The 17,760-nt window shown below is 39.2% G+C and overlaps 1 protein-coding gene across 1 annotated transcript in view; it reads left to right on the top strand.

Moving 5' to 3' along the window:
* TUSC3 (tumor suppressor candidate 3) overlaps nucleotides 1–17,760 on the top strand; it is a 598,639-nt gene that overhangs the window by 455,095 nt on the left and 125,784 nt on the right. The window contains exon 6 of the mRNA XM_053703931.1: nucleotides 9,956–10,045. Within this exon, the coding sequence (XP_053559906.1) occupies nucleotides 9,956–10,045 (90 nt within the window). The remainder of the gene's footprint in view (nucleotides 1–9,955; nucleotides 10,046–17,760) is intronic.

Genomic DNA, 17,760 nt, shown 5'->3' with positions numbered 1-17,760 from the left:
ATCCGGAAAGCATAAATGTTGTTTTTATTACTTATCAGCACTTGATAGAATGACTAGAGAATTAATTACTGTGCACTCCTGGTTACTTAAAGTGATATGAAACACCAAATTTTTCTTTCAGGATTTCAATAGAGCATGCAATTTTAAACAATTTTCCAATTCTTCCATTATCAAATTAGCTTAATTCTCTTGTTATCCTTTGTAGAAGGAGCAACAATACACCATTAGGGCTAGCTGAACCGTGGCCGGACTGTTATTTGATGGACATTTGTCCAACGGATAATATTCCGACAGACAAGTGGCCGTCGGATAACAGTCCGGCCACAAGATAGATAGATAGATGGATTAGATAGATAGATAGAAGATAGATAGATAGATTCAATAGATAAACAGATAGATTCAATAGATAGATAAATAGATAAATTGATAGATAGATTTGATAGATAGATAGATAGATAGATAGATAGATAGATAGTATTTCCCAGACAAAGAACTACAAGACGTGTGGGCTGGGAACCATGGTTAGGTTTCCAGAGGCGGTTGCGGCGCCCGAGGCTCTGATTAGAACAGAGCACTCTGGAGCGTATCTGCCCTCGACCGAACTCGGAACATGCTTCGGCATTCTGTCCATCGGCATTCTGTCAGAGTACCTAGCTGAACATAAGGGGAGCCAATAAAAAGAAGCATATATGTGCAGTGATCAATCACCAGTTAGTTCCCAAAAGGATACCAAGAGAACAAAGCATACTTGATAATAGGAGTAAGTTGGAAAGTTGTTAAAAATTGCATGCTTCATCTAAATCATGAAAGTTGAATTTTTATTTTCTTCTTAAAACGGGAGAGTCCACATCTGCATTCATTACTTTTGGGAAATACAGAACCTGGCCACCAGGAAGAGGCAAAGACACCCCAGCCAAAGGCTTAAATACATCCCCCACTTCCCTCATCCCCCAGTCATTCTTTGCCTTTTGTCACAGGAGGTTGGCAGAGAAGTGTCAGAAGATTACGGAGGAGTCTTTTATGGAGGGTAGCACTCTTCAAGATGGGACTAGAGATTTAAGTAGTTCTGTCAGCCTCTCAGTGAGAGCATGGATGAAAGTTAGAGTCCGGAGATGCAGGGAGAGTCTTTCTGCGAAACCATCGCAACTCATATTAACAACTCCATAAGCAATCAATGTTGACAAGTTTTGCTGCCTGCTTTCTTCGCTCAAGTCCATGTCAGAAGCAACGCTACTATCTGTCACACTTGAAGGACCGTGTTACTGTTCCACGGCATAGATTCCGGTAAAATTGTTTCATTTTCTTTTTCATTGTGGATATATGTAATGATAGAAGACAGAGTCTCAGTGGGACTCCTTTATCTTTATGGAATCAAGGGTTAATATCTCCTGAGGGGGGTTATTGAACAGTGGGGGACTTTAATCGTTTGTTATGTGATTCTGTCTGCTTATGTGTACAGATGTTGGGGTTCATGGCTTTTTACGGGATGTAAAGGTTGTTCAGGCTGCACAGTTCTTGTGGACTTGGCGCGCTTTTCCTTTGGCCTGCATGTTGCACCTCGTGACCGGACGTGGTCACGTTTTTCGTTCTCCATTTCCGTAATTCCTGACTGAGTGTCGGTGGAGAGGGTCTGTTTCTCTACTTGTCTGGGTTATAGGAGGTGGTGAGTGCCCCAGCCATTGGGGGTGTATGGTGCCAGTTATTTTTTGTCCATAATTTAATCAGTTAAGTTATGGAGGATTCTGATTTTTCGGAGAAGGTTTTCTCTGATTCAGATTCTATTACTTGCATAGATTGTGGGGAGGCCCGGAATTCCAGCCCAATCAATTATGTTCCGTATGCCGTAATAGAGTGCTCTCTTCTCCCAATGGGGAGAGGTTAGAGACCGCTGAGCTGTCAGCCTCTTCTGTGCCCATGAGGTGCGTTCCCTAGAATATTCTATTCCTACACAGGCAGTTGTCCCACATACCGTTACCCCTTCTCCGGAAGGAGGTTTATTTTCACCAGAGGTTACTGCGCGGTTTCGCATGGCCATATCTTTGGCGTTGGTGCACTTACATCTTCCTGATTGCAAGCGAAGAGTTCATCTGTGTCCTCTTAACATGGGTGCGTCAGGTGAGACATCAATTATTTTGGATCTTTCATCTGGCGAAGCAGTTCCCTCTGAGGCTTCAGGGGTACAGCCTTCTGGGTTGGGGACTTCAGATGCCCCACTGGAGATGAGTTTTGCCTTTACGTTCAGACTGGCGTGCCTGCGTGTACTGCTGAGGCATGTGCTGGTGGCATTGGAGGATTCCGGTTCTGACTCCTCAGCAAATCCTCAGTCTTCTTAATCAGATAGCGAACAGCGCTAGATGAGTAGAGGGATGGAGATCCTACTCCTGATTGTGTCTTGTTTGTGTATCTAATCCCAGTTCTGAGCTCTTGAGGAATCGGGTCTCTGACAGGCTGGTCCTGTTAGTGTTTCTATTCCTTTTTGGCGTTCACCTGTGGGTGCTGCCTACTTACTTTTTGATCCTGTTAGGATGTGTTTTATTTCTTTTATTTCCAGAGCTCGAGACTGTTGTAGACTTTTTTCTTTTAGGAAACTTTTTTATTTCTTCTCTGGGATTTGATACTGGTGATTTTATGGTCGCAATAGATGTTACTTCCGTCTGAAGTTAAAAATATATATATATATTTAAGAGACAATAGTTAAACCTCAGAGCTTATTTGTCTATTGTTTGTCTGTTTATTTAGTCTAGTCCTGCTAGGGTTTAGAACTTCCAGTTAACCCTTGAACAGTTCTGTCATACCCTGGACATCCGGCTGGTCCTGGTTGGGTACTAGTTCTCTCTGTTCTTTTGAGGTTTATAACAGGCACGTTGTATCCTTCACAACAGGCTGGTCTTGTTTGGGTACTAGGTTTGTTTACTTCTTGTTTAGAGGTTATTTTCTTGTTTTCTACAAGCTATAGGAGGCCCTTCTATCCTAGATGTCAGGCTGGTAATTTGTCTTGGTCATAACTGGTTTATTTTGTTTTGGTGGAGCGTCCAATATTTGGTCGAACACAATCTTATGTGTCTTGTCCCGGCTTAGCTAGCATAGTTAGCTGGGATTATGAATCCTACTATGGCAGTATATTCATAGTTCCTGAGGTCCTTTGGACAGGAGCTAGAGTTCTCCTTTTCAAGGAGAACTATCTGTGGCTCATCACATATGCAACTGAGCCACTGGTTCTAATTCCCACTCAGCCTTTTAGGGGATCAGATGACTTCATAGAGATCTTCAGTACCTCGTGTAGAGGGTGAATAATTTTCTCTTCTATTGGTACTCCATTGTGGATTGAATTGTCCTATTTTGGTTCCAATCTCCTTAGGCAGTGCTTCCTTTCTGAGGATTGCTGTATTTTTCTCTTCCCCTTGCCTGTCATCTGGTTGAGGAGTCCCGGTTCTTGGAACCGTTTTTCCTGCAGTATCCTCTTTGGGATCCTCTATACTTGCGGATCTGGGGGATTGTTATGCAGTCTCTTTTGCCGTCGCCTGATAGGAGTTTTTGGATGCTCGTTCATTCGTCATTTCCTTGAGCTGTGGGGTTTCCGGGAGTGGATCCTGATTGGATCTTTAGAGACTGTCATATTCTCTCAAACAGGGATTAATTTCAAAGGTTTGATCTATTTTGGTTCCTACCTTTGTCTTCAGACTTTGGGGGGGTTATCCTAGAAGCCCTTTGGGGCTGAGTGGACAATCACTGGGATATAGCATGAGAGATCAGCGTTCAAGTGCCCATGGAGGCATGGCAGTGATTGCATAAGCTTGTGTGCAATTTCCTTTACAGAAGGGGTAACTTTGTGGTTGTTCCGCACGTTTTCTTGGCCTTAATCCGGCTCCTGGTTCTGTGTGTCTGTTTTTTTACCTAGTCCCTTGTCTTTGACTGAGCATTTTGGTTAATCTATTTTCCAGGTTTTCATAAATTTTGTATCTGTCCGGCTTCCAGTAGCAGGTTTGTTTTCCCGGATCTGGGGAAATCTCCATGTTCCTACTGGGGTGGTTCTTTTTCTCTCTTCCGGAGAAATGGAGGAAGTTTTTCTGGGAATTTCTCTACTGGAGTCTTCCTGGGTTTTCTTCAATTTCCTTCTATTTGGGAGGATCTGGTCTACTGCGCCTATCCAGTTGGCTCCTCCTGAGGTAGTTTTTCTCTTATCTGACTCTATGAGTTCAGTTGGTCAAGGGTCTGTCCTTTCGTGAGGGTACCTTCCCTTCTAGTTTATGAAGGGAACTAAGGATGGGTATCTTGGAACCCGAGCTAGTCTATTTGGGTATTGATGTCTCTTTCCTACTCCTTTCCTTAGGTAATCATGATGGGAGATTTGTTATCTAATCTCCGGGCCCTGACGATGCTAGGAATTTTTAAATCTCCCTTGTCCTGTTGGACCTTGCCAGTCACGTCCGTGATGGGCAGTTAGATCAGAGTAGGGGTCAGAGACTCTGACTGCTCTTCTTGGGCATTGACCACGTATCTTGAATGCCAAGTGCTCCTTCTTTAGGTTGGGGGACCTTTCTGTTGGTTCGGATGATATGGAACCTTCCCTCAGTGGATAGTTGGTTCTCTTTATTGGTCAGTGTGTCGTCCTCCCTTCCCCCGTTTTCTAGTAGGGGGGGAGTTGGTCCGCTCTGCTTTCTGAGTTTTTCTCTTGTCCTTTCCAAGTAGGTCCTGGTGCAAGTTTTCTAACTACTCGGCTGGCTAGTTGTTATGGCTTGATGTTTAGTTTGCCTAGCCGATGGAAGCCTGCAGCTTTCGTTTGTGGCATATACAGATATTCCTATTCTGTTCCTTTTCTGCTACCAGGGTTTCTGACCTGTGGGTGTTCAATTTCTCTGGGCTAGATAGCTGTCTGTGGTAAGGTAGTTATGTTCTACCTTTTGTCCTAATAGGAGTACGGTTCTGGTTAATGCTTTACATTGGTTCCTTTGGATCCATGTTGGAGGTGGTCTGGAATTTTTCCTTTCTTCGGTAGAGTATTCTCTACAGGGCTTTGTCCTCTTGATGCCTTGTAGTCCGCTCTTTGTCGAGTTATGCTAGGGGCTTCTCCCTCTGTTTGTCCTTGAGTTTTCGTGGATTGTTTCTTGAGTTATTTTCAAACCTTATCTGATGCTTCCATTCTTCTTAGTTAGGGAGAATGTGGAGTGGGGAGTTTATTTGTTATTCCCCTTGCCATTGATCATGGAGAGGGTTATTTTTTGTGGCTTCTAGACAGTGGGACATTTCTCTCCTCAGGTTTTTGTGCTCAGTTGAGTCCAGGATTTATGAGTGGTCTCTAACAGGGATCCTTATGGTTCTAATTGATGGGTAGTTGCTTTGTCCTCTTCCATTTTTTGATCCTTCTGCTTCTGTTGAAGTAGTTTTTTGTCGGGAATCTCGGTTGTGACAGGCTGTGGTGCCCTCAGAATGGGCCGCCTTTTTTGTTCTCGCCCGTTTGCATTCAGTGTCCTCTATAGCTTGGGTATTGATTTCCCAAAAGTAATGAATGCAGCTGTGGACTCCCCGTTTTAAGAAGAAAAAGTTAAATTATGCTTACTAGATTCTTCTGTACGGGAAGAGTCCAAAGCTCCCTGCCCATTATTTTTCCATGGGCGGCCTTACATTCTTTATTATTCGTTCTTCTGGTACCTATTTCACCCTAATATTTTTCCTACTGTTCTTTGTTCCCTTGGCAGAATGACTGGGGGATGAGGAAAGTGGGGGAGGTATTTAAGCCTTTTGGTGGGGTGTCTTTGCCTCCTCCTAGTGGCCAGGTTCTGTATTTCCCAAAAGTAATGAATGCAGCTGTGTACTCTCCCCATACAGAAGAAAAGAAAATTATCTGGGAAGCATAATTTAAGTGTTGTCATTTCCTTTCAAAATTGTCTTGAATCAAGTAGCATTGATCTTTCAGAATGAAGGTGCTCAGTTCAAACCGTTAGCTCACAAAAAAAATTACTTTTGAAGTAGGTGGCCGGAGCACAGGTTATTTGTATTTGAATTTCAGCACTACATAAAAATGTATGTTAAAATGTATCTTCATTACAACTGATGAATTAAACTCCATATAAAATATCGCTAATATTCCGATCTGTTTAAACAAAGGGGAAAGTTTACCATCACTTTAAGACTTTTAAGCATAATATATAAGTGAATATTGATTCATCATAGTTCCATCCAATTATGGCACTTACCACGTCTTAGAGAGCTGATTCTCCTCTAAACTTTTGCTCTTCTCTTGAGCTGTAAACCACTCATATCCACATGGCTGCACAATCAATATAGAATCCAGCCCTTTCAAGTGTCTCACCTACTTATAGAGCTTCCAAGTGTTCCCCACAATATAAGGCCATAAATGCTATTGTATTTATAACTTTCTTACAAGTAAGAGCAATTGCTGTTGAAGTCTACTACCAGGTTTACAACTGCAGGACCAACCTGCTCCTCTTTATCTTCAGCTCTCATCTCTGCTGCTCTGACATCTGCACACATATTCTACATATTTTTCCTTTGCCTATTATTTTGCAAACCCTTCTAGTTTATGGGGATTTTGGATTCAAGCTTCCAACATAACAATTTAGTATAGTGATGTTAAACATTCATGAAGGGCATGTTTGGCACTTAATAGATAAATGAATATACATAGAAAATGAGTAACCTGAAGACAAATAAAATAAGTGGAGGTGGACCACACTTCTGTTATATTAAAATAAATGTCTAGTTAATTAAGAACATTGAAAAAGCAGTGTTTAGTTTAATAATGCTAGAACACAGAAATAGCCCACACAGAGGTCAATGCTCAAAGTGCTTTTACATTATTGATAAAGATTTGATGGTATTAAATAAATAAATAAATAAATGTTGAGCAATTCTTATGGTTGGGGTACAAAAGGGACTAAACCTTCTGGTTTACAATTATAACTTAAAGGGACATTCCTATTTACATATATTATCTAATGTGCTTTATTCTTTAGGTATCCTTTGTTGAAGAAATAGCAATGCACACGGGAGAGCAAATAACAGTAGGCATCTATGTGCAGGCACCAATAAGCAGTTACTGAGCCTATTTAGATATGCTTTTCAGCAAAGTATTTAAAGAGAATGAAGCAAATTAGATAATAGAAGTAAATTGAAAAGTTGTTTAAAATTGCATGCTGTTTCTGAATCATGAAATAAAAAATTGGGTGTTATGTCCCTTTAAAGTCTGTTCATATTTAAGACTATGTTAATATTGTTTATAACTCTTAATCAAAACTGTTTGGCCAATTGTAAATTCAAAGTGAAAAATCTCAAGCGCTAATAACTATTGATTAACTTAAAGCCTTTCTCTAGACAGAGACATTTTAATGGCTTTCTCCTTATCATAAAGATAATGTAGTACAATATATAGCTATAGTTATAGGTAGGAGACAATGCACACAGAAAATATATACATATAATGTAAATTTGATTCAATATATATTAAAATAAATAATCAATGTGTATTTTAAAATAGTTTCCACAGCAAAAAATAGAGATCACAGCAAAATATATATATATGAAATCAATCTCTGTAATGTGGAATCAAAGTAGTAAAGTTCAATATGGGAACAAAAATACAACAAATGTTGTCCAAATTCAGCTCTTAGACGTAAAAACTTGTGCCATTGAAATAGATCAGAGTTCAATGAGAGAAATAAAAGCCCTTTAAAGGGACAGTCAACACCAGAATTTTTGTTGTTTAAAAAGAAAGATAATCCCTTTATTACACATTCCCCAGTTTTGCATATCCAACACAGTTATAATAATACACGTTTTACCTCTGTAATTATCTTGTATCTAAGCCTCTGCTGACTGCCCCCTTATTTCAGTTCTTTTGACAGACATGCAGTTTAGCCAATCAGTGCTCAGTCCTCGGTCACTTTACGTGCATGAGCTCAATGTTATCTATATGAAACATGTGAACTAATGCCCTCTAGTGGTCAAAATGTATTCAGATTAGAGGCAGTCTTCAAGGTCTAAGAAATTAGCATATGAACCTCCTAGGTTTAGCTTTCAACTAAGAATACCAAGAGAACAAAGCAAAATTGGTGATAAAAGTAAATTGGGAAGTTGTTTAAAATTGCATGCCCTATTTAAACCATGAAAGTTTTTTTTGGACTTGACTGTCCCTTTAAGTTTGAAATACAAATAAACTCTAGCAGGAGTGACAAGCCACCAAGTAGCTGTAAGGGTTACCTTTTAAATCCACAGGTCTTACAGAGTCCGCTGTGTGATAGTCCTCATCAGCTGTCTCCATTACCTTTACCGGATCCCTTTGGTTTCAGTGTAGGCGTTTGCTCTCCAAACAGCTGGTATTTTAGCTGTGTCTCCACGGAAACAGACATGTGGACAAAAAGCCAAGATACCGGCTGTTAAACATTGAAACCTAAGGGATACGGTTAGTATTATATAGTGTGCACGCTATTTGAAAATACACATTTTTATTTTAATATATATTGATTAAAATTTATATTAGATGTATATATTTTCTTTGTGCATTGCCTCCTACCTACAACTATAGCTTTTTTTTTTAGAGCAAACTTTTAGCTATTTTACTACAAAGACTTATTCTTGTCTCCACCCATACAGTGGGCCATCACATGATCCATTAAACTGACACTAAAGTCGAAATTAAACTTTCACAATTCAGATAAAACACAAAATTTTAAACAACTTTATGATTCCCTTCCATTATCTGAATGTGCAAAATCTTTTTATATGCACACTTTCTGAGACACCAGCTCCTACTGAGCATATGCAAGAATTCACACGATATATGTATTTGAATTTTGTGAATGGCTGATGGCTGTCACATGATGCAATGAAAAAGAAAATAGAACTAACTTTGTCAGAAATACATTTTCTACTCATTTGAAATTCAAACTGCTTTTGCAGTGTCTTTGACTATGTATTTGCTGATTATGCTATTCTACTCTGTTTGGTCCTTTAATTATAGAGTGGGTGAATTAGTGATTTTTTTAATAAATGTCTGGCTTGTAAAATGTTTAATTAAAAAAAAAAGTACTTAATATTTTAAATAGGAAAAATAGCATACTACATGAACACATGGGGGCCCCAGATCAATATTTTAGAAGCCTTAAGGAACCCATATAAATGTATAGCTATTAAGCACAAATCATAATAATATATTTCCAAATATATCCATTGACACAGAGAGAGTATTAAGTAATGTTGCTGGGTACCCTCTGTCTTCTGTTCTCCCCCCTTAGAGGACTCTTTTGAGTTGTAGCCATTTTGTTTACCCACCCACTAGGAGTCCCTAAAGCATACATCTTTAGTTCCACTTTTTCTGGAGTCACAAAACTTTGCCACACATTTTTAGTCATGCTTTTTCCCAGGGGCCACAAAACTACTGCAGATAGCTACAAATAGCCTATGGGCAACCAGTTGGCCACACTTACGTTAAACAATAGAACTTTTATATCTGCAAAGGGTTTTTTTTAGAAAGTTTAATACTGTACTGTAAACTCAATGAGGTATGAATGCTGTATGTATCTAATATATTAACATCTGTAGATGGCCTGAACATCATTCTAACTCTTCCATAAAAAATAATTTTCAAGGAAAGCAGGTGCTTAACTTTAGACAAGGGATGATCTGTTTTAATCTTGCTATTGTTATTTGTATACCAAGCATGATGGTTCTAGTTTGTAATGCAACATAGCCAATGTGATCAATAAAATTAGTAATTCATGTAACTAAGTGTAGATATAATTGGTGTTGTGCAGATTTCTGTGATATAGAAACATCACAGAATATAACATGCCCAGTGCAAGCCATTTCATTTAGTATTGTTAATAATAAACCCATACAATAATGTTCAGTAAACCCGTTATGTTTACCACCTCAAGATAAAATGATGTATGATTTACCAGTATAGCATTATTTAATGATGTATTCATTTATTTTTCAGTGTGTTGTGTTTGCAATGACATCAGGTCAAATGTGGAATCATATACGAGGACCTCCATATGCACATAAAAATCCACAGAATGGTCAAGTGGTATGTAATGTGATTTTATTTATATTTTTTTTTATAATTATGTTTTCTTTAAATTATATGATTCTCAATTTAAATATCCTTTGGTACTTTCATTTTATTCAAGCTTCATAGTTGAATGAACATGATGGTTCTGTGTCCTGAAGAAACTAATTTGATAAAGTTGGACAGAGCATACTGACAAATGGTCAATTCAACAAAGTTAACTGTAACTGCTTATAAAAAGTATTGTTTAGGTCAAACGTCTCTAAATCTAGTCTTCAAAATCAGGATTTGAATTGATTTTTCTGATAATTTTGCTCTTAAACTTCAAGTTAATTCTTAATGTTTCAATTTTACACCTACAATAGTTTATATATTTATTTATCTACTTGTTTGTTTATTATTTATTATTGTACTCAAACATATGAACAGGTTTTCTAGAAGTCTGGGGTTGAAAAAAAAAATATTCTAAAGAAATCCATGATTGTAATCAAAATTCACAGGATAAGTTATCCTTTTATGAACAATGATCGCTATTTCACTTCATCAGAATTTTCATGAAAAAAAAACACTACAATAGATTGAATAAAACCCGTTCATAAAACTAATATCTTGTGGAAATTAATTCCACAACATCACAACTTGAAAATAGCAGAATTCACAAACATTACTGTTGACTTCTGAAGGCATAAAACAAATTTCACTGTGAAAGGATACGGCATCACAAAAAACACCTTCAAAACCTTACAGAACAAACTAATTAAAGTTAAAATAACAAAAAAAACTACCTCTTCTACCATATAAAGAAAGGTAAATTGCATAAGGGAAATAATGTTTTTATGAATTTTATATGCTATTCAAATTAATTAGAACCATTATTTATATTAGAAAAACCTTTTGAACTATGTATTTCGTGTAACTGGAGACTCTCTGTGTAAGGAAGCAGAAAGCATGACTGCTAATTGATATAAAGTATTGATGATACCTTCCTAGTGCATTTGAGCTATGTGATCACAAATAAACCATAGAATGAATCCAACAAAGAAGTGTATCAATAAAAATTAATTAAAGTGACACTGATCCCAATTTTTTTCTTTTGTGATTCAGATAGAGCATGACATTTTAAGCAATTTTCTAATTTACTCCTATTATAAAATTTCCTTCATTCGCTTGGTATCTTTATTTGAAATGCAAGAATGTAAGTTTAGATGCCGGCCCATTTTTGGTGAACAACCTGGGTTATTCTTTCTGATTCGTGGATAAATTCATCCACCAATTAAAAATGCTGTCCAGAGTCCTGAACCAAAAAAAAAAAAGCTTAGATGCATTATTTTTCAAATAAAGACAGCAAGAGAATGAAGAAAATTGACAATAGGAGTAAATAAGAAAGTTGCTTAAAATTACACGCTCTATCATAATCATGAAAGAAAAAATTTGGGTTCAGTGTCCCTTTAACAAACAGTCAGCTAGATTACGAGTTTTGAGCGCTATAGGGAAATTAACGACCGCCACAAAAGCGGCAGTATTTAACCTCCCTATAGAGCTGCTATTACAGGTTTTGTAAAACCCAGCTTGCGCGGGCGATATGGTTGCGTTGAGCTCCATACCTCACACAAATACAAGTGGTATTTTGACTTGCTCGTGCACAATTTCCCCATAGACATCAATGGGGAGAGTCGGCTAAAAAAAAGCCTAACACCTGCGATCGCGGAAACAAAAGCTCTGTAACGCAGCCCCATTGATGTCTATGGGGAAAGAAAAAGTTATGTTTATTCCTAACACCCTAACATAAAAACCAAGTCTAAACACCCCTAATCTGCTGCCCCTAACATTGTCGCAACCTACATAATGTTATTAACCCCTAATCTGCTGCCCCTAACATCGCCGCCACCTAAATAAAACTATTAACACCTAATCTGCCGCTCCCGATATTGCCGCCACCTACATTACAGTTATTAACCCCTAATCTGCCGCCCCCAATGTCGCCACCACTATACTACACATCACTAACACTAAATAAATATATTAACCCCTAAACCTAACCCTAATGTAACCCTAAGCCTAAGTCTAACCCTAACCCCCACTAACTTAAATATAAATAAAATAAATCTTAATACAACTTACAATTATTACCTAAATAATTCCTATTTAAAACTAAATACTTACCTATAAAATAAAACCTAAGCTAGCTACAATATAACTAATAGTTATATTGTAGCTAGCTTAGGTTTTATTTTTATTTCACAGGTAAGTTTGTATTTATTTTACCTAGGTAGACTAGTTAGTAAATAGTTATTAACTATTTAATAACTACCTAGTTAAAATAAATACAAAGTTACATGTAAATAAAACCTAACCTGCCTTACACTAAAACCTAACATTACAATAAAATAAATTAAATTAATAAAATACAATTATCTAAATTACAAAAAATAAACACTAAATTACACAAAATAAAAAAGGAAATTATCAAAAATAAAAACAAATTACTTCTAATATCCCTATCAAAATAAAAAAGCCCACCCAAATAAAAAAAAAAACCTAGCCTACACTAAACTGCCAATGGCCCTTAAAAGGGCCTTTTGCGGGGCATTGCCCCAAAGAAATTAGCTCTTTTACCTGTAAAAAAAATACAAACCCCCCAACAGTAAAACCCACCATCCACCCAACCAAAAAAAACCTATCTAAATAAACCTAAGCTAACCATTGCCCTGACAAGTGCATTTGGATGGGCATTGCCCTTAAAAGGGCATTTAGCTCTTTTCCCATGCCCTGAAAAGGGCAATCAGCTCTTTTACGAAGTGCCCAAACCCTAAGCTAAAAATAAAACCCACCCAAAAAAACCTTAAAAAAACCTAACACTAACCCCCGAAGATCCACTTACAGTTTTTGAAGTCCGGACATCCATCCTCATCCAGTCGGCGAAGAAGCGGACAGAAGTCTTCATCCAAGTGGGCAGAAGTCCTCATCCCCCAAGTAAAAAATACCTAACACTAACCCTAAAATAGGTATTCTTCATTGCTGAAGTCCGGTGATCCATCTTCATCCAGGCGGCTCCATCTTCATCCATTGCGGGTCCATCTTCTATCTTCTTGGTGGAGGCGCGGAGGCGAAGCCTACATCCTATTGGCTGATTTGACTTGGAACAAATCAGCCAAAAGGATGTAGGCAGCTCTCATCCTATTGGCTGATTTGACATTTTTAGCCAATTCGAATGCAAGGGTACCCCCATTTAAAAGGGGTACCTTGCATTCATCTTCAGTGTGCAGCAGTATTCATTTTGTCGACTAAAACTAGACTAAAAGGAGTATAAAACTAAAGAAATTCTGATTACTAAAATATGACTAAAACTAGACATTTTTGTAAAAAGACTATGACTAAAACTAAATCAAAATGACATATTAGTCAAAAGACTGACTAAAACTAAATCAAAATTTGCTGACAAAAACATTTTATGCAAGGTGTTATAATCAATCCATATCTAATTACTGCTCTTTTGTCAAATTTTCAAAACTAAATTTTATTAAATTTTAAGATAAATAAAGACATGTTATATACCACAACGGTTAAATCTGTTAAATCTGTATTGCATGTTCAAACCTTAATACCATAAATAAAAACAGGTTAATAAACCTTTACTCCAGGAGTATATAATGAGTTTGAAAGTTCTAGAACAGTGCTAATATCGTTGCCGAAAATTTTTCGAATCTGTTCCTATAGAAATAAGCATAACCCACAAGCATGGGTTTAAGTTATGCTGTGCCTGTGCTAGGTGCAGAAACTTTTCTTTTGCAAGATGTACAGAGTCCACGGTTTCATCCTTACTTGTGGGATATTAACCTTCCTAACAGGAAGTGGCAAAGAGAGCACCCACAGCAGAGCTGTCTATATAGCTCCCCCCTTAACTCCACCCCCCAGTCATTCTCTTTGCCGGCTCTAAGCAGGAATGGTAAAGTGAAAGAGGTGATAAACTGTAAGTTTTTTATTTTCTTCAAGCAAGAGTTTGTTATTTCTAAATCGTACCGGTGTGTATTATTTACTCTCAGGCAGGAAATAGATGAAGATTTCTGCCTAGAGGATGATGATCTTAGCATCTGTAACTAAGGTCCATTGCTGTTCCCACAGAAGCTGAGGAGTACAGGAAAACTTCAGTGTGAGGAACGGTTTCTTGCTATACAGCAATGAGGTATGTTCAGTCATTTTTTCTGGAGAGACTGTGATAACTCAGAAAGGCTGACAGTATTCCTAGTCTTAGAAGGGGCACTACTAGCTTGCATAAAGGGCTTAATTTATGAGACACTCAGTTTGAATGATATATACCAAACATTTGTGTGTTCCGGGAGTGCTGTGTTTATTAATTGAAGGGACAATTGTATGAGGGTACACTTGGCTTTTTTGGGGTTTTTATAACCCACATGGCTGAAAAAACGCTTGGTAGATTTTTCTAAAGGCCTTAGTAACATCGAGTGAGATAGGCGGGGCCTAATTTTGCGCCTCAGTTGCAGAGTTGTTTTCTATAGACAAGCAGCAAGCTACAACACCGGAGGGTCCTGGTGAACTTCTGGGGCTTAATCGAAGCTTTATCCCCACATTATCAATCCCTAAGGGCAGGTAGGCGCCACAGCACTGCTGTGGCAAGGTGCTGACAGGGGTTTTACCGGTATTTGGCACTTTGTCAATCCGGTTTTTCTATTTGGGGGTTAAATGTTAAATTGCTTGTGTTGCAATCTTACTATAGCTTAGTGTGTCTACTGCAAAAAATTGGGAAAATGTGAGATAATTTTAAGCAGTTTTGCAGTTTGTGTATGCCTTTTTTTCTCTTAAAGGCACAGTACCGTTTTTGAAAATTGTTGTTTTTTCATTAAATAAAGTGTTTTCCAAGCTTGCTTGTCTCATTACTAGCCTATTCAACATGTCTGACACTGAGGAAACTCATTGCTCAATTTGTTTAGAAGCCATTGTGGAACCCCCTCTTAGAATGTGTCCCACTTGTACTGATATGTCTATAAATTGCAAACAGCATATTTTGACTTATAAGAGTTTGGCACTGGATGATTCTCAGACAGAAGGAAATCAGGTTTTGCCATCTAGTTCTCCCCAAGTGTCACAACCAGTAATGCCCGCACAAGTGACGCCAAGTACCTCTAGTGCGTCTAATTCTTTCACCTTGCAAGATATGGCCTCAGTTATGAATACTACCCTCACAGAGGTTTTATCTAAACTGCCTGGGTTGCAAGGGAAGCGCAGTAGCTCTGGGTTAAGAATGAATGCTGAGCCTTCTGACGCTTTAGTAGCCGTATCCGATATTCCCTCACAATGTTCAGAGGTAGGGATTAGGGATTTGCTCTCTGAGGGAGAGATTTCTGATTCAGGAAAAATGTTCCCTCAGACAGATTCAGATATGACAGCATTTAAATTTAAGCTAGAACACCTCCGCTTAATGCTCAGGGAGGTTCTAGTGACTCTGGATGATTGTGACCCTATTGTAGTTCCAGAGAAATTGTGTAAAATGGACAAATATTTAGAGGTTCCTGTTTACACTGCTGTTTTTCCGGTCCCTAAGAGGATTTCGGACATTGTTACTAAGGAGTGGGATAGACCAGGTATTCCGTTCGCTCCCCCTCCTGTTTTTAAGAAGATGTTTCCCATATCTGACACCATGCGGGACTCATAGAAGACGGTCCCTAAGGTGGAGGGAGCTATTTCTACTCTGGCTAAGCGTACAACTATACCTATTGAGGACAGTTGTGCTTTCAAAGATCATATGGATAAAAAATTAGAGGGTCTCCTAAAGAAAATTTTTGTTCATCAGGGTTTTCTTCTCCAGCCTATAGCGTGCATTGTTCCTGTAACCACTGCAGCTGCCTTTTGGTTTGAGGCTCTGGAAGAGGCTCTTCAGGTGGAGACCCCACTAGATGATATTCTGGACAGAATTGGGGCTCTTAAGCTAGCTAATTCTTTCATTACAGACGCCGCTTTTCATCTAGCTAAATTAGTGTCAAAGAATTCAGGTTTTGCCATTTTAGCGCGTAGAGCGTTATGGCTTAAGTCCTGGTCGGCTGATCTGTCATCAAAATCTAAGCTTTTGACCATCCCTCCCTTTCAAAGGTAAGACCCTATTCGGGCCTGAACTGAAAGAGACCATTTCAGATATCACTGGAGGGAAGGTTCATGCCCTCCCTCAGGATAAGTCAAATAAGACAAGGACCAAACAAAATAATTTCCGTTCCTTTCGAAACTTCAAGCGTGGTCCCGCTTTCTCTTCCCCTGCTGCAAAGCAAGAGGGGAACTTTGCTCAGTCCAGGCCAGTCTGGAGACCTAACCAGGCTTGTAACAAGGGTAAACAGGCCAAGAAGCATGCTGCTGCCACCAAGACAGCATGAAGGGGTAGCCCCCGATCCGGGACCGGATCTAGTAGGGGGCAGACTTTCTCTCTTTGCTCAGGCCTGGGCAAGAGACGTTCAGGACTCTTGGGCTGTAGAAATTGTAACCCAGGGGTATCTTCTAGATTTCAAAGATTCTCCTCCAAGGGGGAGATTCCATCTTTCTCAATTGTCTGTAAACCAGACAAAAAGAGAGGCGTTCTTACGCTGTGTAGAAGACCTTTTTTCCATGGGAGTGATCTGCCCAGTTCCGAAAGCAGAACAGGGGCAGGGGTTCTACTCCAATCTGTTTGTGGTTCCCAAAAAAGAGGGAACCTTTAGACCAATTCTAGATCTCAAGATCTTAAACAAATTCCTAAGAGTCCCATCCATAAAGATGGAGACTATACGGACTATTTTACCAATGATCCAGGAGGGTCAATATATGACCACCGTGGACTTAAAGGATGCGTATCTACACATTCCTATCCACAAAGATCATCACCAATTCCTCAGGTTTGCCGTTCTGGACAAGCATTACCAGTTTGTGGCTCTTCCCTTCGGGTTGGCCACGGCGGCAAGAATCTTCACAAAGGTGCTAGGGTCCCTTCTGGCGGTACTAAGGCCACGGGGCATAGCAGTGGCGCCTTATCTAGACGACATCCTAATTCAAGTGTCGACTTTCCAACTAGCCAAGTCTCACACGGACTTAGTGTTGGCCTTTCTAAGATCTCATGGGTGGAAGGTGAACGTAAAGATTTTAACCACCTGCCGAGCTCTTCATTCCATTCCTCGGCCGTCAGTGGCTCAGTGTATGGAGGTAATCGGACTAATGGTAGCGGCAATGGACGTAGTTCCATATGCTCGCTTACATCTTAGACCACTGCAGCTATCCATGTACAGACAGTGGAATGGGGATTATGCAGATTTATCTCCTCAGATAAACCTGGATCAAGAGACCAGAGACTCTCTTCTTTGGTGGTTGTCACAGGATCACCTGTCCCGGGGAATGTGTTTCCGCAGGCCAGCGTGGGTTATAGTGACGACAGACGCCAGCCTTCTGGGCTGCAGTCTGGAATTCCCTGAAAGCACAGGGTTTGTGGACTCAGGAGGAGGCCCTCCTACCGATAAATATTCTGGAATTAAGAGCGATATTCAATGCTCTTCAGGCGTGGCCTCAACTGGCCTTGGCCAGATTCATCAGATTTCAGTCGGACAACATCACGACTCTGGCTTATATCAATCATCAGGGGGGAACAAGGAGTTCTTTAGCGATGATAGTCAAAAGTGTGCGGCGGACGATCGCATGAAGAGGACCTACATGTTTCCGATGATCTCCGCATCCGTCGACCGCTCCACCTCCACCAAGAAGAT

Source organism: Bombina bombina, chromosome 2, assembly GCF_027579735.1.
Source record: "Bombina bombina isolate aBomBom1 chromosome 2, aBomBom1.pri, whole genome shotgun sequence".
Lineage (NCBI taxonomy): Eukaryota > Metazoa > Chordata > Amphibia > Anura > Bombinatoridae > Bombina > Bombina bombina.
Note: the sequence above shows the minus strand (reverse complement) of the source record. Positions and strands in the feature narration are given on the sequence as shown.